General features: G+C 42.4%; 1 protein-coding gene and 1 long non-coding RNA gene across 10 annotated transcripts in view; one reads left to right on the top strand and one right to left on the bottom strand.

Annotated features, from left to right (window-relative positions):
• Positions 1-791: 791 nt before the first annotated feature.
• LOC135294406 (uncharacterized) lies at positions 792-17,343 on the bottom strand. Of its 8 annotated transcripts, none has more exons than XR_010356510.1 (8): positions 17,319-17,343; positions 13,355-13,464; positions 11,165-12,680; positions 9,576-10,235; positions 9,359-9,432; positions 7,321-7,398; positions 5,831-5,956; positions 792-2,420 (listed from the first exon to the last, which is right to left on the bottom strand). It is a non-coding gene; the product is annotated as an uncharacterized LOC135294406 (long non-coding RNA). The 8 variants fall into 8 exon arrangements; XR_010356514.1 differs by having other exon boundaries at positions 9,359-9,666; positions 10,168-10,235; XR_010356509.1 differs by having other exon boundaries at positions 9,359-10,235; positions 11,165-11,446; positions 11,740-12,680.
• A 113-nt stretch (positions 17,344-17,456) lies between these two features.
• TMEM135 (transmembrane protein 135) overlaps positions 17,457-22,389 on the top strand; it is a 158,244-nt gene continuing 153,311 nt past the window's right edge. Inside the window, exon 1 of one of the 2 annotated variants that reach the window (XM_064409589.1) lies at positions 17,457-17,741. In XM_064409589.1, coding sequence (XP_064265659.1) covers positions 17,601-17,741 — 141 coding nt within the window. In that variant the 5' untranslated portion in view covers positions 17,457-17,600. The remainder of the gene's footprint in view (positions 17,742-22,389) is intronic. The other variant, XM_064409588.1, reaches the window with a different exon arrangement.

The following is a 22,389-nucleotide window of genomic DNA, read 5'->3' as shown; positions in this document are numbered from 1 at the left end:
CTTCTGTGTGCACGCAGCATGTGGCATGTGCATGTGCTCCTGAGGGTGTCTGTCACAGGCAGCCCGGCCTCTGAGTGCACATGGGGGCCTTTGCTGCTCCCCATCATTCCCCAGCTCCATTGGTCAGCCAAGACTGGGACTAATGGGATAAGCCACCCCTCAGCTATTGCTCCTTACCAAGCACAAGACTGTAAATCACAGCCAAAGCTGTGCTGGGAAGTGCTCTCTGCTCACTCACTGTAGGTTTCCCCTCTGAGGCTCCGTTGCCAATGTGGTTTCTTTACCTCAGAGAGGGGGGAAACTGTGTGAGAGCTGTCCTGGGACATTGCAGGGACTGATGGGCATTAACGTGCTTTCCTCTAGCAAAATGGTGCTTTAATTGAGGTTTTGGGAGCGTAGGTGTTTACAGAGCTCTCATTGCTGTAACACTTTACATTTAGCTTGCATAAACATTGTCTCTAACCTCACAAAATTCTTGTGAGGCAGACAAGTAATATTATCTTAACTTTTCAAACACAGAGGCAGACAGTGCTCCAGTCCCAAGGTCAGTCAAGGAGCCTGCAATGGAGTCAGCAACTCAACCATATCATACAAAGCCCATATTTACCTGCAGGCATTGGTGTCTGCACCCAGCAGCGCTCAGCTGCTAATCTGGGTGGGTGATAATGCTGTGAACACACACGGTGTGCTGCACATGTCCACCAAGCTGTTCCCAGCACTGCAAGTTTACTTTCCCTAGCACACAAGTTCAGGGAATGGGTGATGGGTGCTCCCCATGCAGTCAAACACATCAAAGTAAGAGGCAGGCTTCCCTGGGAGAAGGTTTTGGTTGGAGTTTATTGTTTTTCCAAATTATGTAGGAAAGAAGGCTAGAGGGAGAATCATAGTGACCTTAAAAACTATGCATCTTTGTCTCAGTATATGAAACCCCTTTTCATCTGCCATCTCCTGCTGCAGTTAGGTGCTGAGTTTGAAGCAGAGTTTGCGGCTACTAGAATAAGGCCTTTACCTAATTCTGATGAAATAAACCACCTACTGCATATTCAGAAATTACAAAGCAAAGCCTTGGCCCATGAACCTAGTCCTTGGACTAAGCAAAACTACAGTGGACACAAGTACCTTTGTAGAAGAAGAACTTCTCACCCCAAAAAAACTCCTAACACTATTGCCTCTTCTTTGAGAATACAAAATAAATATTAGAAAGTGCTACACTGCTGTGTTTGCTTTGGAAAGTCTTTTTGATAATGGGAATTAGTTTTGAAAACAAGAGTGCTGTGAGAGGCAGTGGCAAATCATATGAGAGGCTGGAGTTGGAAAAAATGGTAATTAACCTGCTTTGAACCTTATGCATATAACAGTGATCCAATGTCACCATGATAAGCACGTAGATAACATTTTCTTTAAACAGCTCAAAATAGCAAAACTCCTGGATAGTGGATTTATAGATTCTTGGATTACTGGACAGTGTGAGACACTGGCCTGAATCTGGCACAGAAAAAGCTATATTCCTTCCTCAATTATCGACTGCCTGATTTGCAGCGTATTTTTTAATATAAATTTGATTTTGAGAGTTCTTTAGTTAAAGGATCAGCAGGCACCCTTACTATTATTATTCGTTGTCACCGCCAATAATTACGTTTGGTTTCTAGTCTGAGTTATCTTCAGCTTCCAGCCACCGACTTTTGTTCTATCTTTGCTGGACAGGTTGAGAAGTCATTACTGAGATTAACCCTATAGGTAATGTCAGGCTGTGATTAAGTTATCTTTTGGACTTTTTTATTAATCCAAATAGATCGAACTTTCTGAGTTTCTTATTGTAAGGTGTTTTTCCCAATTCTTTAATCATGCTTTTGATTTTAAAGGAGCAAGGTTTTACCCTGCTGTTTAAATACCACTTTCACCCCAAACCATCCTTTAAAGTATAAATTGATGTGTCTGAATTAGTAGTTGAAGCATCCTTGGTCCCTTTAGAGTCAGCTAAAGTCAGGATAGACAGACACTTGCAGAAGCAGCTTACATAATAAGAATGACATTAATACAAAATTCTACTTGTTATTATCTTGTTTTTAGTACTTCCCCCCTACATTTGTATGTATTTTTTTTCATATTTATTAAAGCCATGAGCATATTTTTACACTATGAAAATAAATACCATGATCTCTGTGTCTTCCACTGATTTGTAGGGCATCTAGGAAGGTTCATAACTCCTCCCTGAACATTTTCAACATTTGCATCAACATTTGCCTGAACTCTAGTGATAGAACATTCACTTCTCAGTTCAGCTTTCCTACTGGAGTGATACTCATGTCAAAAGCTGAGTCCTACAAGATGACCTTGCTTAGACCTCCAAGGACATGATCTCTTGCATTGCATTGCAAGGAGAGCCAGATTGGAGAAAGCTTGGGCATCCTGTTGGTTTTCTAAAACAAAAATGTGGATACGACATTAGGATGTGATTATTTTAACCGAACATAGATGTCAGCTTTTAGTCAGATGAATTTCGTTCTAGAAATGCCTCTCTCTCTCAGTTGACTGTAAAAGGAATGTAGGATGACCAGCCCAGAGATGAAAACTCTCACAGAGGTGTCCAGTGCTGGATGAGGACAGTCCCTGCCTCCCAGCCAGTCTCCTGGGAACTGATGACAGAGAATATTACCTTCCAGAAAGTTCTTTGAAAGACATTATATACAAGTCAAATAAACATATAAGGATTTTAAAATGTGTAGCTTCTAGAGCAATTTTGGGATACTGAAATTTTAAGAATGACTTAATTACTATTAGTTATCTCTATGATACAACTAATCTCATATGTATTTTTTCAATATACACCAAAAAAGACTTTTTGACCTAGCTGTTATCTGTTTTGTTTACTGACAATTCCACAACTTCTCTCAGTAACAGACTTCTACCATTAATGGCTTTCTTTTAGTCTCAATTTACATAAAATAATATTGTCTTTGAACATCTGTCCATTAATTTTTTTTGGTTTGTATATTTTATCACATTCTTGTCATTCCTTTTGGATTTATATTCATTCAAATCAGTGTTTCCTTCATACTCTTTGACACTTATGCTTTTATTAAACTTAATTAACTTTATAATTTAAAAAATTGTAAAAGAAAAATTTCCATCTGAATTCCAGTTGAGTTTTTTTATGCAGGACCTTCTTTCTCAAAATCAAGACCTAAATCAATGACCTATTTTATTCAATGATGTCTTTGCAAGCATCTAGCAATAATTTTTAAATAATTTCCTAATTGCCATTCACAAGCTCAAAGTAAGTTTTCTCGCTTACTTCTGTACTTCATGAGGCTGACTCCTTTGAAGCAGGAAAGATATATATTCCCCTCTTTGCACTTATCCATTATCATCATCATTTCAATTGTCCAGTAACAACAGAAAGAAATGGTATTGTCATGACACTTCCAGTGAACAAGGCTCTATGCAATCTCAGAAAAAAAATTCCCAGTGCAGTGAGCTACATATGTATTTATGTATATGTGTGCATATTTATATATATAGATATGCAAATGTATTTACACACACAAACATCTGAGGGTTTATATATAAAGTATTCATAGAATCACAGAAACATTAAAGTTGGAGGAGATCATTAAGTGCAAGCATTAACCCAGCACTGCCAAGCTAAAACCACCACTAAACCACATCCTTAAGTGCCACATTTACATGTTTTTTGAACACTTCCAGGAATGGTGATTCCATCACTTCCTTGAGCAGCCTGTTCTGGTGCTTGATCACCTCTTTAGTAAAGCAATTTTTCCTGATATCTAATCTAAACCTCCCCTGGTGCAACTTGAGGCCATTTCCTCTTGTTCTGTTGTTCACTGGGAGAAGAGACTGGCCCCAAAGTGGCTTCAGGTAATTGTGGAGAGCAGATATAGCACAGGTGACACCAGTGCACGAGGTGGTGCACTTTGTGGCACTCGTATTCAATGATTTGAATCAATCGACACTGAGCTCAGTGGGGCAGCACTTGTCTCAAACTTTGAAATAAAATGTGCATTGTGTGGAAATTTACCTGTCATGGCACACTGCAGAAGCCTTCTGGGCCTGACCCAATGGGATTTGGCTCCTGATAGTCTCAAGATACTCTAAGTTTCTACCCTTGGTGTCTCCACGTGGGCCAGCTCTCCTTGCAAAGGGAGATCCAGAAAACATCAGCAGTGTGTCTAGAGCACAAGTCTCCTGACAGGCTGTGAATCTCTGTTTTCATGCAGTTATGACTGTAATTTCTTTAAAGTACTTTGGTGCAGCTAAGCTGTGACACAGATCCCATATCTAGATTCAGATGTGTAATTCCTTGCATGCCAATTTGGTTCAATAGTTGCTCCATGACCCTTAAAAGTCAATATTTGGTTTGCACAGAGACCTCAGAATTTGGTTTTATAGCATTGTAAACAGGAAATTTCAGTACTACTTAATATGCATAATTTTGAGAAATCTTATGCGTTTAGATACCATCAAAACATTCAACAATACAAGAGGATTTCTCAGATGATGGGTGGGGTTAGAAATCCAGGTGGCACAGAGGTATCACACACAATGTTCCCTGGGGAACAGGGAGCAAAACTGTCCATAAATCTCATAGGATGAAAGGTGCCTATGTAAAGGCCACTTAGGTCACTTCATCTATGTGTTAGTATTCTTTTTTTTTTTACACAGGTATTTATCTTTTTAACTTTAAGAATAACTTCAATTAGAAAAAAAAAACCAACCAACCAACCAACCAAACAAACAAAAACAAACAAAAAAACCCCAAAAAAAACTAACCAAAAAACCAAAAAATCCCCAGTTTTCCAAAAGCCTCTTTCCTCATATAATTCAGACTAATATTCCTCTCCAGCCAGATTAGCACAACAGGCTGTGAGGCAAAGTCACTCTCAGGATCTAGTGAGACAAAAACATTTTCAGAATGAGCATTTCATAGTGTATCTACATTTATAAAATTTTGTGCTAAAATACAAATCCCATCTAAAAAACCCTGCCCTCTGCCCTTGCCTGATTTTGACAAACTTCTCAGGAAACCTCTGCTGCAGAGATACACTTTCAAGGACATCTCTTCCCTTTAGGAAAATTAGTAGACCTTTTGCTACGGTAGAAGCAAAAATCAGCATGAACTTTGGAATTAGTGATTTTGTCTCTCAGAATGACATTCAGTTTAAACTGCTGCTCACCATTACTTCTATAATGCTCAGAAACTCACATTTTGGCTTGAAAATGTTGACCTTAGCCACACTGACCTCAGCCCAAATGATTATTTTTTTTCTGGAAATCGATGAACAGTTTTCTTAGAAAATTGTTCGGAGATACCATTTTTTTTTAACGCTCAGATAAGTCCAAAATAGTTTAGGTTTGTAGCTTCAGATTTGGCATGTGCAGGGTACAATCCTGAAGAAGGAATGCACTTTTTGTAGTGTTTGAAGAAATTTTATTTTGCAATAGCAAATTAGCCTGAAAACTTTGGAAATAATAGACTGATTGCTCATGTGGTGTGATTTAGCCGTGGTAGAAAATGACAGGCTGCGTTCTCCCTCCCTGAGAGGTCATGAGTCTTGCTTTATAAATAAGGCTTAGTTTCCTTTTTGCAGAGTCATCTTTCCCACTAAACCTTTCTGCATCCTGTTTTGCTTTAATTCTATGGCAGCATCAGAGGTTATTTCCTGTGTGTTTGCTGTCCATAAGCAACATTGTACTTGGCTTTTGGTGTCATTTTGCACATTCTGTGAAGCAAATTTCAGTGGACCTGACTTAAGAAGGACTCTTTCTGCTTTATGTGAGACTTTGAGACAACTTACTTCTCTTAACTCACCCAGGTTGCACTCAGCCCTGGTCTTCACATCCAGCTGTCACTAACATCACACAAACAAGCTTATGAACACAGGGGGACAGATTTTTTAAAAATCATCCTTTAGTGCTTTCTCCTCAAATATATTCACTAAGAAGTAAACACAAAGATTTCAAACATTTAAATTAGTTTACTTATTAATAAATAAGTAAATATCAAGCTTTTAAGCATGGACATTAATTAATTAATCCATTATATTTTTTATCTCTGGAAATTATATCAGGCTGAGATATAAATCCCTCAAAATAAAAGCTGAGGTGGTAGGTTTACGGTTATGCTTCAACTGGTTTGCACTGCTCCAGTGATACCATGACGAGCTGGTTTAATCAATCTGTTATTGCAGGCTGAAAGCTGTTCTGTGTCATTGGAGCAGCACAGAGCTGTCAGGCGTGTGATGAATCTGGCCACAAATCTTAAAATGTACTATTTTTCCCCATTAAAAAGGCTATGTGAGCTGATATGCTGTGTTTAGTTACATAACAGCGAGTATTGACTTGCAGGGCACGGCTGGGAAAAAAAACCCTTCTTTGTATTGTGTTAGGCAGGCAGTAGGGTCATTCTCCTGGGAAAGAAACTCGACATCTGCCAAGAGGTGAAGTTTGCTGCATGCACGTTGCTTTTGTGGTGCCTGTGAATACACAAAGCGGGAACTGGAGACAGGAGGGAAAATTGTCCCGGTGAGGATACGGGCTGCTGGCAGTGCTCTCTGGAGCCGAGTCACGCACCCGTAACGTGGCTTCAAGTTATACACACCACTGCCTCCAGGTCCTTATGGAATCATAGAGGACTTTAAAATAAGCACCAAACTTGAGCCTTCCAGTTCTAGCTGGACTGCCCAGTTTACAGTGGCACTATTCGTCACTTTGTGGGCCATTTAAAACATAGTTACTGAGTGCTAATTATTTCCACATTCCTGTCTCCACTGCAATTCTTCAATTTTTTTTCTAACTATCAAAAAAATTTAATTGATTTGTGGTTTTATTCTCTCTAAATGATTACAGAATGCATTCAGCTTGAGAGCTGTGTATTTATTTAATTTAAGGAGATGAGTTTTTGTTAATATATTTATACACCCAGCATGCATGTAATTGCAAAAGATATCCGCTTTATTCTCTTCCAGAATAGATTATTCCCCTTTCTTGCACAGACAGTCCTGCTCTTCCATTAACCATTTGTATACGTCATTCATAGCTTTTCTTTTTCTTTATTTAAAGCAGTGCTACATTCACAGGAAGGCAAACATATAAATGCCATACCAGACAGTGAGAAGGACTGGTTTGGCAAGTCTTTGGCAAACAGGTTTCCTAATTTCTATCCAAGGTGGCAAAATAATCATATGGATTACTGTAACACAAACCAATGGACTTTCAAATTAGTCTGAGCATAAATAATGCCATCCACTTTGCCTTATGTTCCTTGCCTACATACAGGTGGTTACAGGGAGTGCAACCCACCTTACACTTTGTACATATGTTCTCTTCTTCTGACGCCCTGGCAGGGCAGGGTAGGTCCAGACACTGATTGTTAGAAAACTAAGAAAATAAAATAAATAGTGCTGTGATGACAAGGAGGGGTGGTGTGACCACGAAAGGAAGCAGATCAGCTTAGTTTGGCTTCAACCGTGAGGGAACCGCACCCTTATTCTTTTATGCTGTGCTGATCACGGTGTGGTATTTTTGCACTGTACTGAGGTTTTGTTATCAATGGAACTAGTGCTGAATTTTATTTTTATTATTACTGGATCTGGAATTTGAGTATGTACTGATCTTTCATTCTTGGCCAGTGTAATTTATATTTGGAGCCTGACAATTCATCTATTTCCCCACAGACTCATACATTAACTTAGAAAATAATGAGAGTTTATGTGAATTCCGTTTTTCTCAGGCATTTTTATTCCTGGGAGAGACTTCCATGGGCCAAATTACCATGCAAACTATATTACCATGATATTTCAGTTCCTTAAAGTAAAAGTTCATAACTTTCAGTACTGTTGACACTGTACACACATCCTTGGGGAATTATGACAAATATAAAAGAAAACTCCTAAAAAGTGCATTTAAAACATAAGAAAGCTGCCATCTAACCTAAATATTCCCCAAGTAAATTTACAGCAAATTATTTCCAGAATATGAAAGTTTCAGGCCACAACTGGGCATGGTGCTGTATTGAGAGGCAAGATTATTATTCAATTTTTGACATAATATCACTTCAGATGTAGGAAGAAATTAGTTGAAAAGGAGATCAACATATGAACAACACCCTTTGCTCTCTCATATAGGGCAAAGCAGTGAAGAACTGGGTGCCAAATTTAGACAAAAGACATTCTTCAAGTGCAGCTGGTTCCTGAGGCTGGGGTGGAGTGACCCCTCCATATTTTAATCCTGCAGGAAAGGCTCTCAAAGGCTCTTTCTGCCACCATGCCAAGAGGACTACAGTAGAAGGGAAGCACTGCCAAGGCCAGCGACCCTCTCTGTCCTGCCCCAAAGCCTGCCTCTCCTCCCTGCGCACATGATGCAGGGATGTAATTTTGATAAGTTTTGAGGGTGCTAGGTTTGTCTCCATTGACTACCATGTGGGCAAGGCAGACAGAGAAGATCATTGAGAGGCCAGGTCAGATCTACAGAGTCTGCACTGGAGATGCTTCACTCTCCCTTGACTGCCAAAGGAGCTCAGGATGTGTATCTAATTCCTCAGCTCCTTCAGGCATCTGGGTAAAGGGAAGAGGAACTAACATAGGCTCAAATGAAGTAGGGGAATGAGGAATGAGGGAGAATTTATATAAGAACCCTTGGGCAACAGTGCATGACTGTAGGATAAATATTCTTCAGCCTGACTAGAGGATAATTTTAACATTTTTATTATAAGACTCACACATAAAACATAATAACATGCCCCTCCAGCCTTTGAATTATGAAAAGATGAACTGGGTCCTAAGAACATGATTTCTGTAAGGAAATCGCCAGCATTTCCAGAGATCATTTGTTAAGTAGACACAAGGGAAAAGAAGATTTCAAAAACCCTTCTGGAAAGTTGTATTGGTAAGAAATAGATTTACTTTCTTCAGCTAAACCAAACTTAGATGCAGAATGTTAAATGACATTTGCTTTGTGACAATGAGCTTCTGGTAATCCTGTAAACTCACATATCTCTTTTTTTGGATCATCAGTAATTATAACTCCTTCATACATTGGTAAAAGCTGCATACTCTTTTAAACTGGGCTATTTAGCTAACTTAAAATTTCACTTCAACATCTGAAAATATGCTTTTCTGTGCTATTTTTACATTTTTCTCTCTAAGCAGAGATGGATGCAGTTCAGTGGGTGTGGGAGTGCCAGGAGGAGTTATAATTTCTTGCATACATTATGATTTCCCATGTGAAGTTTGCTTAAGTTCTTCTATGAGGGAACTCACTTGTACTATATTATTTGGGTTAATCCTTTTTTTGGCATTGTGACATTTGTGGACATCAGGTCATTAACCACCCTTACTACCTTGTTTTTAGGGGCAGCATGCTCTCCCAGCCAGGGCTGTATCGATTTCATCCTGGGCTTTTGACCGAAGAGATCTGTATAAAACATTAACATTACATTTCTTGTCCAGAAAAAGAACCAAGTAAATTCTTCCATTTTCTATAAATAGGATAAAGAAGGAAGGTGCTTTTCTGGTGTGGGAGGGGAATGTAAAATGATGCCATGTCTGACCAGTTACCTCATCTCTATGCACAGGCATATGCACATGCATACTGAGCTCCAGCTAGTGCAGTGAGCTTTCTGCTCTCTATCTTCAGAGTCTTCCAGTGCTAAAAACCATTATAAAAGTATCAAGAGAAGCCTTCCAACAGTGACATATATTAGGCTGCAAAATCACTTCTCCCAGGGAGTGATGAAAGCCCTATCATTGATGTTACGAACAATAGTAATTATTGACACATGATGTGCACAGATCTGGACATTAAATGATCTGCAAGACATGCCTTCAAGATGTCCCTGCTACACAGAGGCATGGATGGAGTTTTGGGCCTAGGGCCCAGATAGCAAACCTCTTTTTAATAAAGAATGTACAGTCAAGTTAATATCTTCTAGCTAGGTCTGCAGGTACTATATAGCCCCCACAGCATTTACTTACAACTAGAAAAAACACTGAAAATACTGTCTGGAAGACAATATAGGTAGGGCCAAAGAAATGACTTATTACTTTACAAAGGGATTTTTTTCAGAGACACAAAGTTAGGTGTTCAACCTGCACTGAAATCCAATGAAACCTGAACTTCTAACTTCACAGGGTTTTTGAAAATACCGACCCCAAGATGTTAGGTCTTTCTCTTGGCCATGACAGGGTTAGCATGCAGGAAGTCTCTGCAGGAGATGTCTGTGAATGAGATCAGAACACAGCCATGAAACAGTGACAAAATCATCTGGTGCACACAGAGCTGTTCTCTGAGTGAAATACTCAATGAGTATTTAACTTCATTATTTCTGTGTTTATTACATTTTTTTCCCCTTGCGTTGTTTCTGCTTTATCGGCATTTTTTATTTTGATTTGTATTTTATTATAATTTACTTTGCTAGTCCTCAGTCTATTTACAGAGAACAAAAGAATGTAAAACAGTAGAATAATAGTGTTTATTTTCACAACTTTGGACTGATCAAATAACTCATAAGTCCCAAAGTGGAACCATGCTTGAGGTAGGTTAGGTCATCTCAAGTGTGGGGAAACAAACAGAAATATCCTATTCTTTGCTATTGTTTATAGTATTTATGCCGCTTGAGAGTTTTAACAATACCACATATATAAAACATTTGTTCTTTCTTTCTGCATTATTCAGAGTTTTCTCAAGGCTCTTTGGTGCTTTTTTTCCTGTGATGTTGCTATGCTTTAGTGACTTTCTCAACTAATTGAGCAGAAAAGTTAGAAATGGCTTCTAGGAATGAGCCAGAGGTGCTGAAAAGAAGGCTTTGTCCTCTGAATGCTTCTATGTTTAAAAATTTTTGAGAGTTTTAACTACTTTGCTTCAACTTATTTCCTTGATTCTTGTTCTGACAGACCCTGGTCCAGCAGAGAGGAACCAACCAACCAAGAGTCTGGTGTTGTAGTCCCATCAAATCCACAATTGATTTTTACTGCCTTGATTTTTGACAGGAGGTCTGAATGTGGATGTCTAAAGATACATCTGCCCACCTAAACACAGTGTTTCAAAATCTAACAATGGCTGTGCCGTTTCTTTAATTTGCAATTTAAAGCACTTTCAAGAAAACAAGCAGCAAAGTTGGAAAATAAAAGCAAAGGGAGCAGCTTGCCTCAAAGAGTCTCCTCTGAGCCACTCACTCTGCTCACAGCTTTGGATATCCACAGTCCTACTGAAGGACAATGTATTTTATTAACCCAGGATAACATAAAATCACTGCCTATTTGAAAATATAAACCTGAAAAATGAAGTAGTTCAGCAGCTGCTACTTAGGCTGTTGAATTCTAGTGCTGTGACATCCAAGTGCTGGCAGCACGAGTGATCAGTGTCCTGAGGCTATTTCAACATGAGCATTTGACAACTACATAGCTGAAATTTACTGTTCATTATTCTTCTGGAAAAAAAAAAAAGAAAATCAGGCTTAAATTGAAAGTCTTTTCAAAAGTGCTGAGTTATTAGAAGCTATCATTAATTTTCAAAGGAGCTGTTGGGTGCTCAATTGCTTTAGAATAATTACATTTCTGTCTGTGGCCTCAGCAGTCCAACTTGATGGATAGAAAGTTTTATTACAGAAGATTTAAGCACAACTAGAAACTCCAAAAGAAAAATAAAAAAGGCACCTATTTTCTTAAGATCATGACTGAAAAATGCTTGTGTTGGAAGAATAAATAAAATCTTAATAATTACCTCAAAAAAGTTTGGAATGGCAAACAAAAGGTTTTGTTTGAGGGTGTCACGATTCACTCCTGTCTCCTTTTTCTCTCCTATTTTCTGAAAGATCCTTGGCATTGACGCTACTGAAAAACAGCCCACCACTCACTGCTGCTCCTACAGGCAAATGACAATGACTGGCTGGTATCTATCCTACTTAGAGCCAGACCTCTCTATAACATATTGATCTCAGATATCATTCAAAAGGCCCCAAAAAAGTGCCAGGGAGTGAATTAGCTATCAGGTGTCACAGACAATAGAGGTGCAGAGCTCTACTTCAGTTCTTGGAGCTCTTAAGGAGTGCAGACCCATCTGATGCTGCCCCTGAACTCCCTGTGTGCAACAGCGTGGTATCTCAGCTGCTCCCACCCTTCCCACTCATGGTCTTGGAAAGGTGATCATCACCTGCATGTTTGAAGGCTGCTGCCCCCACCTGGCAGGCAGAAATGAAGGACGTCGAAGCTGTGTGGGACAGGTCTTTCCTGACTGTTCAATTTGGTGAACAACGACACAAGAGGATGGCAGAGGAAAGACATGAACTCCAGACACAGCAGTGTGACTGTAGAGCACAGGCAGCCATACCTTCTGATAGCACCAGAAAAGATTTAGGTCTGTTTGGGTGGTGTAAAGCTGTGTTGTAGTGGTTCCAGTCAAACAAAGGTATATGGGACGGGACAAGGGAGTTTCAAGCACAGGAACATGCTGAACTACCTGGATGATGCAAGGCTGATTTGTGCATTCTTTCTAGAGCTATAGAAAGCACTCTCCAGGAAAGCAGGAGATCAGCGAGGAAGCAGCAGGGTCACAGTTGTTGTTTCAGGCTGCTCCTGGGATGGTGTGTCCACATGCACTGTCTCTCATTCCTTCTGTAGTGAAAGCAGTGGCTTAATTTAGCCTCTAATGACCAATTCTGTCACCTGATTTAGAAAGAAGAAATCACTGTCTCCAGGAACAGCAACACCATGGGCTAAATACAGTTGAAGTACATTCAACTGATGCCAGCAGCATGAATATGGCTCAGTGTGTCATCTCTTGGTTTGGCCCACAGAGTCAGTGTGGTGAATGCTATGATTTTGTTTTCTTAGTATAATCCTTGGTACCTCTGTAAGAAAGACTGCAACATTTAGATCTGGAAAAAAAAATCTGCATTTGTATAAACACGGGGATATTATTATGTGTATTAAAGTGTTCACAGGGTATTATCCCACAGTCCATCCCATATTTAGTTTGGACATTACTACATCTTGGAAAATGGGAAAACTTCCAGATAATTCCTTTACCTTGAAATATCAGCAAACATAAGGGTATTTTGAGCTTATCCCCTGCTAAAAAATGAACAAGTAGCATTCATGGTTGCAAGCCAGAAGAGAATCTCTCTTCAAATAATGCAAAATGGGTCAAGTTAAAAGCATAAGTAGTTTCAGGCACAAGGGTGAAAAGTAGTTCTTAAAGGGCCCTTTTTTTCTTGGAGGAAAGTAAATCCACTCAATGGCCATTCACCTCCATTGAAAACAGCCATTTCATGTATTAGTGATCTAAGTTACAAGACTGTGGTTTGTTTCAAAATAAATAAATAATATATTGTACCCACCATTTCTCCTGGATTTTGAGAAGAAATAGAGATTGGAGCAATATCTCCAAGTTTCTCTGCAGTTTACTGAGGGAAGTAGATATCTTCATGTACACATTGTCACCACTGACCTGAGGAGAAGAATGAATTTAATCCCTAGATTTTTTTAAGCAGCAGAATACTTTTCAGTCTGGATTTCATATACTTTATGATGGAGGCATGAGACAATTGCACAGACGGAAGGAGAACAAGCTGAGGGATAATAACAATGAGAGTGGAAGAATAGGAAAAGCAGGAAAATTAGTGAGTGAAAAGCAAGCCCTGCTGGTGGAAACAGCAGTTCTTATCAGACAAGAGAAGTTACTTCCAGAACCAAAATGCAGACACTGAGAACAGCATGAGTAGCAGGGAAAAGTTGAATCCCTTGTCCCAAGGGAGAAAACAAACAAAAAAGAAAAAAGCACACAAGCTGGAAAGCAACAAGAGGGAATGGAGAGGGCAAAGCATAACATTTATTCCAAGTTAAAATATTTCCAGATTGTTCTGATATGTAAAAATATTTAGAAAGAAGATTTCCCAGATCCCAATGCATTTGGAAGGCAGAGGCTCCTGAAATGTCAAGTCCCCTGGTTGTTTTTTTTCATCAGTTTATTTTTTTCTGCCTGATTTTGTTCTAATCAGTTAAATGCTTGCCTTGGGTTCCCAGCCAGGCCACTTTCTAACACTGATAACTGCCCAGTGTGAAGGCAAGAGAAAAACCTTCACACCTCTAGTTACTCTCATGGGATGAGATATATAATTTATTTGCAGATACCAGACTTAGCAGATGCTGATGATAGCAGCAGAGAGTGTTCCAAACTGAGACCCACTAAAACCTGGAAAGGAAGGGACTACTTTTCTTCATTCAGCAATTGCTATCCAAGCTATCTGCCTCCCTAATGTAATCAGTTATCATCTGCATGGGTAAACTAAAGGATTGCAGTGCTGTCCATCAGTTAAGGTACCTTGCTAAAGAGTAAGTCTGGCCAGGGACTTGTGCTAAAGCTGCAGTTAACATAGGCAACAGGAACAGAGTCTCTAATGCAGTGGGATGCTGCTACATTGCTCCCTTCTGTGACACGGGGCTTGGAGCCCGGGACATCACTGCTGTCCTAGTCTAGTGAGGCTCATATTTTTGTCAGCCTACATTTTATTCAGACACATTGGTATATTTTGACTCTGCTACATCAACAAGAACCAGGGACCAAGCTGAGCAGTCTCAACTCCCCCACCATTCATGTTGCTTAGCAATTGGCTCTTTCCCTGGCTTTGGTTTTGGAACTCTGGGTAGTTCTCTCCAAGGCACCTGGATGTTACAAGGCAAGCTCTGAACCGTGTGTGCCACATCACTTGGCTTTATGCCACAGGATTCACCACTAGTGTTTGTTTAAGCAACATTATAGACACACCCTGCTATTCCCAGTAGAGAGTGTTGTTAATGCAAAAAGGAGCATTCCTGAAAACTCTAGGTACTTATGGGGCAAAAGTAAAGGTCTTCAATGTTTTATTTTAATTCATGAGATTCCATCCTTTTCTGAGACTTTTTTGTCCCTATTCCAATCAAGGGTAGGTTTCCCAGGACAGAGTAGCCTGGGGTGGCATCCAATGCCAATTGGGCCATCAGCAGTACTCCCACGTGGCTTCACCCCTGGGGCTTCTTCTCAGAATATTGCAACCCCATGGAAAAGAGCCCAGAGCAAGGTCAGGACTGCACTGCTTTCTTTATCAGTCAGATAAAGAGTCATCAGAGTCTTCCTCAGATGACCCAACAGGAGACATGCAAAAGCCTGCAGTTCTGAGCAGGCAACTCTTCAGCCTGATCAGGGGCACTGCACAAATGAACAATGTTCATGAACATTTTTTTTTCAACAATTTCAACAATGAAATGTTGGATCTTTCTCTGCAAGTTTTGCTTAACTTGAGCTGGGCGAGTAGTCCCAAAATTAGGACTGTCTGCAAAAACCTGTGTCAGAGGTGAAAGAATCAGCTTGTGCAACTACTATTGTATGTGCCATAGCTCTCTGCCTACAAATACAAGGCAGCAAGCAAGACTTAAGCCCAGAATATTATCAAAGCCAAAACATGCAAGCAAAGAGAGCCAGAATCCATAACTTAGGCAATAATTGCCTTTTCTGCCCACAAGCAGTGTTTTACAGAGTACTACAAAAACAGCAAGCAAGGCACTAGGTCCAAGCCAAAGTCCAGACAGCGCTGCAGCTGGTTATATTGCCAAGGCTGCTTCCCTGTGAGGCTCAGCTCACAGCAAAATTCACTCCCTGAGGCTGCCACACAGCCACAGATGCAGGGAAGCTGTACCCCAGTGCTAAAGCTGAATTATTTTTTTAAAGTTCTCTCTAAGGCCTTCTACTAGATTTTTAAATACAAACTATCATAGACAGAGTTCTGCCTGAAGAAGGTTGGTTGGTCAGATATGCTGACTGAAATAGCATAATTGAACTATTTAGGCCAAAGTCTCCTACTGCAGATTTGTTGTGAGTCTGCAAATCTCAGTGGCCCCAGGTTCTGTGAACCATTCAACCTACCCATCTCTGGGCTGCTAAAATTGAAATGCAAGTATGTTCTTGCACCCACAAGCAAGCTCCTTTGGAAACAATCTCTTCTTGACTCAACCTCATCACAGGACATACAGAGTGTACTTGCTTCATCAGGACAGAGTGTTTGTGATCTGGTATTTAACAGAGACACAAATGAAATCCTCAGCTCCTGGTACACGCTGCCCCTTTAGTCCCTAAATTAGCAAAATTTCAAGCTGGATCTAGATGTCAGTTTTGCAATTGAGCTGTAACTGTGTCATCAGTCATTGCCTCCATGGTTTTGTAAAACTCTACCATGTCCAAAGGTGATTAGGGGACTGAAATATCTTCTGTATGAGGAAAGGCTGAGGGACCTGGGGCTCTTTCACCTGGAGAAAACTAAGAGGGCACCTCACCAATGTCTATCAGCATCTGAAGGAAGGGTGTCAACAGGATGGAGCCAGGCATCTTCTTGGTGGTGCCAAGCAAGGGGACATGAGGCAATGGGCAGAAACTGATGCACAGGGAGTTCCACCTCAACATGAGGAAGAACTTCTTTACTGTGTAGGTGACCAAGCACTGGAAAAGGCTGCCCAGAGAGGTGTTGTGGAGTCTCCCTCACTTTTGAGATATCCAAAAGCTGCCTGGACACAATCCCGAGTGGCATGTTTTTGGGGATGCTGCTTAAGGAGGGAGCTTGGACGAGATAACCTCCAGTGGTCCCTTTAAACCTTACTTAATTATCTCCCTGGGCTCACTGTGCTCATAATTAAAGCGCTTCTTTTTAGGAAGACTTTGCACTTCATACACAGTTCTGCACAGGGACTCACGCACAGGCCAGTCTACTTCCCAGCAAGTTTACAAAACTCTCCAGCCAGCCTGCAAACACTCTAACCACAGGAGACAGACTTCTAAGTGTGTGAGGAGGCCACACCAATTAAGACAGGAAACAGTGTTTGACATTATCCAGGGGCTCAGGAGGAGCGGGATGACAGGAAAACCGGAGGGAACAGGGCTGCACGGGGGGAGCGAGCTGAAGGAGATGTCGCTGCCGTGACAGGCGGCGGGCGAACTGCGGCACGACTTTAATTCTGAGCTGCTCGGCCTGGGCTCCTCCGAAGCGAAACCTGCCCTCACCACCGCGACAAGAGCCAGCCGAGCCGTGCTCTCGCCGCACACATCCCACAGTCCGTACGGCCGCGACCCCACCGAGCACACGGGACACAGCTTCGGCCAGGCACAAAGGTGCCCGTGCCGCCGCGGGTGCGCGACAGGACACGGGACGCGCACAGGACACACGGACGGGGACACACGGGGGACATTCGGGACGGGCGCGGCACACACTGACGGGACACCCAAGGGCACGGGGGACACAGACGGGGGACACACAGACACACACGGAGGACACGCACCCCCTCAGGCGCCGCCGGCCCCCCCCGTTCCCCCGCCCGGCGGCTCGCGCCACCCCCGGCCCCGGCCGCTCCCCGGCGGCCGCGGATTGGCTGCGGGCCTCACGCGAGCGGCGCGCGCGCGGGGCGGGGGCGTGGGAAGAGCGGCGGTGCCCGCGAGTAACCCCGGCGCGCGCAGCGCCCCGCGCGACCTCTTCCCCCGGCAGCGGCGGTGACGCGGCGGCCGCGCGCGCCCCGCGCCCCCTCCCGCTCCCCTCCCCTCCCCTCCGCGCGCGCGCTGCAAAGATGGCGGCGCTGAGCAAGTCCATCCCCCACAGCTGCTACGAGATCGGGCACACCTGGCACCCCAAGTGCTCCTGGGCTGTGCTGCACGTCACCCAGAGCGCCCTGGCAGAGTCCCTCCGCATCTACGGCACCCTCTACCTGGTGGGTGGGTGTGTGCGTGCGTGTGTGCGGCAGCCCGGCCCGAGGGGGGGCTGGCCTGGGGCGACAAGGGCAGGAGGGGTGTCAGGCAGGGGGGAGCCTGGCCTTGGCTTTGGGGGGATACTGGGGCGCAGCGGGCAGCCTGGCCAGGAGTGGAATGGGGCTGTAAAGGACGTGGTGGGAGCCTGGCCTGGGCGGAGGGGGAAGGGCATAGGGGTGTTTTTGGGGAGGGCACAAGCGTGCCATGGCGAGGGGAGTCTGGCTTGGGGTGGCAGGGAAGGACATAAGGCTTATTGAGGAAGGGAAGCTCGTCTGGGGTGGGGGAAGAGGGTTATGGTCAGAGGCAAAAGGCAGGAGACAAGACTCCTGACCCCGGAGTGAAGGGAAAGAATCGTAAATAGTATGGTTTGGTGTGGAGTCTGGTGCTGGGGAGGAGAGGGATGGTGGTGGGGCCGTTTGGTGAAAGGGCTGCAGGGTTTGGTGGTGGGGAGAAGCCGGTGTTTGAGGGGGGAAAGGCATGACATGAAAGAATATGTTGAATCTGGGCCAAGTAGGGCAGAGGAAGGACATAGGGGGTGGTGGCACCTGGAGGCATAACATACTGTGAGAGGATTGGTGCTGGTGGGTAGAGGGGCATGGGCACATGCCTGAACATCGTGTTTTTGTCATTTTCCAATACCTGTGGTACCTGAATGAAAAGCCTTAGTGTTTGCCTGGGAGGCTAGCATTGTGTCTTTGGCAGTAGCAAGTGTAATGCACGTGTGTTGGTGACACCTTCGTAATCAGTGCTTTAAGATCAAGGAGATTCCATTGCATAATGAAGCTAGACTAAAAAAAAAATTATGAAGGCTGAAGGAGTCTGAGTGTTCAGAGAGTATCCTACAGGTGAGGTATCTTAGTATGAGTGTGCAATTAGACTTGGTTATATCACCTCAGTTGCAGCTGGCACATTTCCAGCAAATTAGGGTGTAGATAGAAGAGCTGAGATGTGCTTGCATCACCTGTGTAAACATACCCTGGAAGCCAATCTAAGTTGGAATCGCTGCAGGGGAGCCCTTCTGTCCCCACCTCCCTGCTTCTCCCTGGGGAATGAGGAGGGAGCTGGCCACCGAGCTGCCCCCAAGCTGACGTGACAGAAAGAAGCACAAGTCATCGAGTCTGCACCAATGGTGGTGCAGCAAAATTATTGAGCTATGTAATAAAGAGAAGGAAAGGAGTGGGATGGCAGCATCCTGACGTAGTTCAGTTTAGCTCCCATTGAAGGGTTTCTTGAGTGGAAATTGTGATGACATCCATTTATATGATGAGACAGTGACGTAGCAGTGTGAACCTAAGGAGCTGTCCTGTCTGACAGTGAACATTTTCCCTCTGAACTGCCACAGACAGGATTGGCACTGGTGGTGGGAGCATACAGTGAGCTGTATAATGAAACTAATGCAGAGAACATTCTCTCCTCTCCTCTTCCTTTAACCAGTATTAGTTTCTTTGGATCTGTTTTCTATCTAGTTTGCTCTGTGGGAGCATAAATACTTGTACCAGCAGAGCATGGTTTTCAAGTGAGCCATGAGAGGTGTAGTGGTGATCTTTCAGGTCTGGCTCAATATAAAGCAGCTTAAACAGTTGTGTAATTAAATCAAAAATCCCCATCAGCCAAACCTGGTCAAGAGATTTCCTGCTCATAGCTCTGTTATGGTTCACTCAGTTGTGCAGTCATGGGTTGGGGGAAGGCTCCTGCTTTTTATTTCTTTGAAAAGAAAAACAAACCTCAAAATGCAAAATGTTTTCCTGACCTGTTTTGCATTGTGACTCCATAAACAGTTACATCTTGTCACAAACCCGAAGTGAGGAGGGAACCTTCTCAACCAATGTCCTGCTATATTGTAAAACCTCTGCCTCACTTTTTGCACTGTCTTCTTTTCAGTTCAGTTTAGTTTCTCTTAGGTTTTTATTGATAGTGTTTAACTTGACCTGCCAGAGTAATCTAAAGCTGAGCTGCTCTCAGATCCTGTCTAAAGAGAGAGGAAGCACTTGCCAGTCTCTGCTCCCAGACACATAACTGTATCTTTTCTTTGTGTGATTCTGGACCTCATCTCTCCATGAGCTAACCCAGAAGAAGTTACTTACCCTGCTTTTAGCTGGGTCATTTTCAGGTGCAGTAATGAATTGAATTGGATTGTTGAGCAGGATTTGATGAGCACCAGAACCAGTGTAAGGTAAAGAGGAAAAGGGTGCAATGTGGGCTGCAGAGGAGGAAGCAGAAGCTTTGCAAGTTAAATAGCCTGGCAGGGAAAGAACAGTCTTGTACTAAGAGAGTCATCACAGAATTCATTCTTTGCTGGACTTACAGCTGTGCCTGAAAACCTTTTAGTTGTAGAGGAAATACCACAGTTGTACAGCAGACATGTTCAGGTTCACATAAGAGGATGCACTTAAGTTATTTTGTCTTTATAGTTATATCAGTGTGTGTTCAAAATGTTTCTGGCAGTACTTAGTCCTGGTCCTTTGTAGAGCTCAGCAACAAAAAATGCACTTCATTTTTCTATGTCAAGCCTGTAAAATGGCTTCTGATTGTTCCTCCTGTTGCTACAAGCTAATAACTAAGGAAAGGAGATGAAAGAGTTTCCTTTCACAAAGCTTGTGTAGAAATGAGTGAATAGATGAGAAAAAATATCCAGAGGTTGTTCTCTGAGAGAATGTGGTTAGGGACAGTTACAATCCAGAGTGCAAACTCATAACAGCTTCACCCCACATCTCTTAAATGTTTTGTTTGTCCTTGGTCTGTGGGAGACTGATGGAGCTGAATTAAGTGGCATTAGTAAGTGAAATACTGGCTGTCAGTAAGTGACTGTATAGAGTCTTTGCTTTTAAGTAGTGCTGTACTTTTTGTTTAGTTGTTGTTTGTTTCTTTTCCTTCTCTTTTTAGTAATTGTGCTTGAGTATTTTTTTTTGTTGGAAAAAAATATAGCCTTGAGACACCACACTTGCACTGTCTTTATTTTTGCTCCAGTACAAATGGATTGCTTTAGTGAAAATGGGCTTCACATCTAATTAAATTGTCCCTCCCCATATGAAGTGGCTGACAGGAATGCCTGTTTTGTAAGGAAGACTGCTTGTGTTTTCACAAACTGAATGTCTCCATATGCAAATCTTATGAGACCCACTTAAAAAAAAGTTGCTTAGCATCTATACCTGCAGAAGAATCCCTAAACAGTCTTTCATAAAACTTGTAATTATACTTTATGAAAACTATTTGCATTGATATCTTGAAGCTTCAATGAAAAAGTCCTTCCTCAGAACTTGCTGTGTTTTCTTCCATCGATACTTTGTTTTTACATTAGTCAAAGCTAAACAAAAAGGGAAAGTGTCATCTTGTGTTTTCAAAGCTGGAGAAGTTTTCTCTAGAAATTGACAGAGGTGAGGAGAAGAAAATGATTTAACAGGGAAATTGCATGAAGCTGGGAAAAGGCTGGAATACTGGCTTTGAGTTGTCTCAGCTTCCATTTCCCAAGATTCTGTTGATTTCACATGGGTAAAGTGCTGTTCATCACATACATTAGAGCAAAGTCCTCTTTTCCTGGGGGTTTGTACGTTTTAGACATTTGTTTGCTGATAGTGCACAGTAAATAAATGTGCTCATATGAAGGCTTTGTAGTGTGTCCGAGATAATCTGATCAGGTAACATTTTCACCTACTCTGAATAAAGTAAAAAATGTTTGTTTGCTAATTTGTAGTAGCAACCTCTAGAACTCTTTCTTCTAACCATTTACCTATGGGATGGCAAGAGTCAGTCGTGCCATTTACCTTCCCTTTCTCTTAGTCTGATTGTCTACTCTCTTCACCTAATTTAAGACAGCCTTCCTCCCTCACTTTGCAACCTGACTTCTGTCCTTCCCTTTTCCCTTTCAAACACAGGTCTTCCTCTCCCCACCTACATCTCCTGCCCTTCCTTCCCAGCACCAGCCCCTTCCTCCCCTAAATCTGCTGTCCTTCCTTCCTGCTGCTAAAGGGCACAGCCAGAGCACAGCTTGAGCACTGGCCCAAGCTGACTCCTGGCTTACTCCTGGCTCTGACTGCAGCCACCTCTCCCACACAGATCTGCTGGCACAGAGCAGGGGAGCAGCAGGCCTAGTGCGGGGTGGGTGCCAGCAGGTCTGTTTCAGATGTCCTCTGCACTGAGGGGTGGTTCAGCCAACTCGTCAGAACAGATGTAACCAGAGTCTGTTGCTCCAGTACCTCCAGTACAGATTTTAATGATCCTCAGCACTTACCCTATTTTATTGATTTTTTTTTTTCTTTCTTAATTTCTTCTCATACTCTTTTCACACCCATTTTCTTACTTTTGATTCTCATTTGGGTTGCACTTCTAATATTTCTTTATACTTGTGCCATATCTGCTTCTTCCTGTGCCTAGAATAATCTTCAGGTTTTTAGATGCCAGTTGCTTCTTTCTCTTTCAGTGTCAGAAGGGTCTTTTTTAGGATTCCAGTGCTGTTGTCTTCCTGAGCCGTTTGACCCATCATTAACCGCATTCTGTATCTTAATCTCCATTCTGTATTCTGTAACCTCTCTAGGAATAGGATAGCATTGGGTATCATATTGTCAGAGACACAAATGCTATCAGCTATTGTATAAATATGAAGTGCTTTTCCTT

The sequence above is a fragment of the Passer domesticus genome, chromosome 2, assembly GCF_036417665.1.
Source record: "Passer domesticus isolate bPasDom1 chromosome 2, bPasDom1.hap1, whole genome shotgun sequence".
Taxonomy (NCBI): domain Eukaryota; kingdom Metazoa; phylum Chordata; class Aves; order Passeriformes; family Passeridae; genus Passer; species Passer domesticus.
Note: the sequence above shows the minus strand (reverse complement) of the source record. Positions and strands in the feature narration are given on the sequence as shown.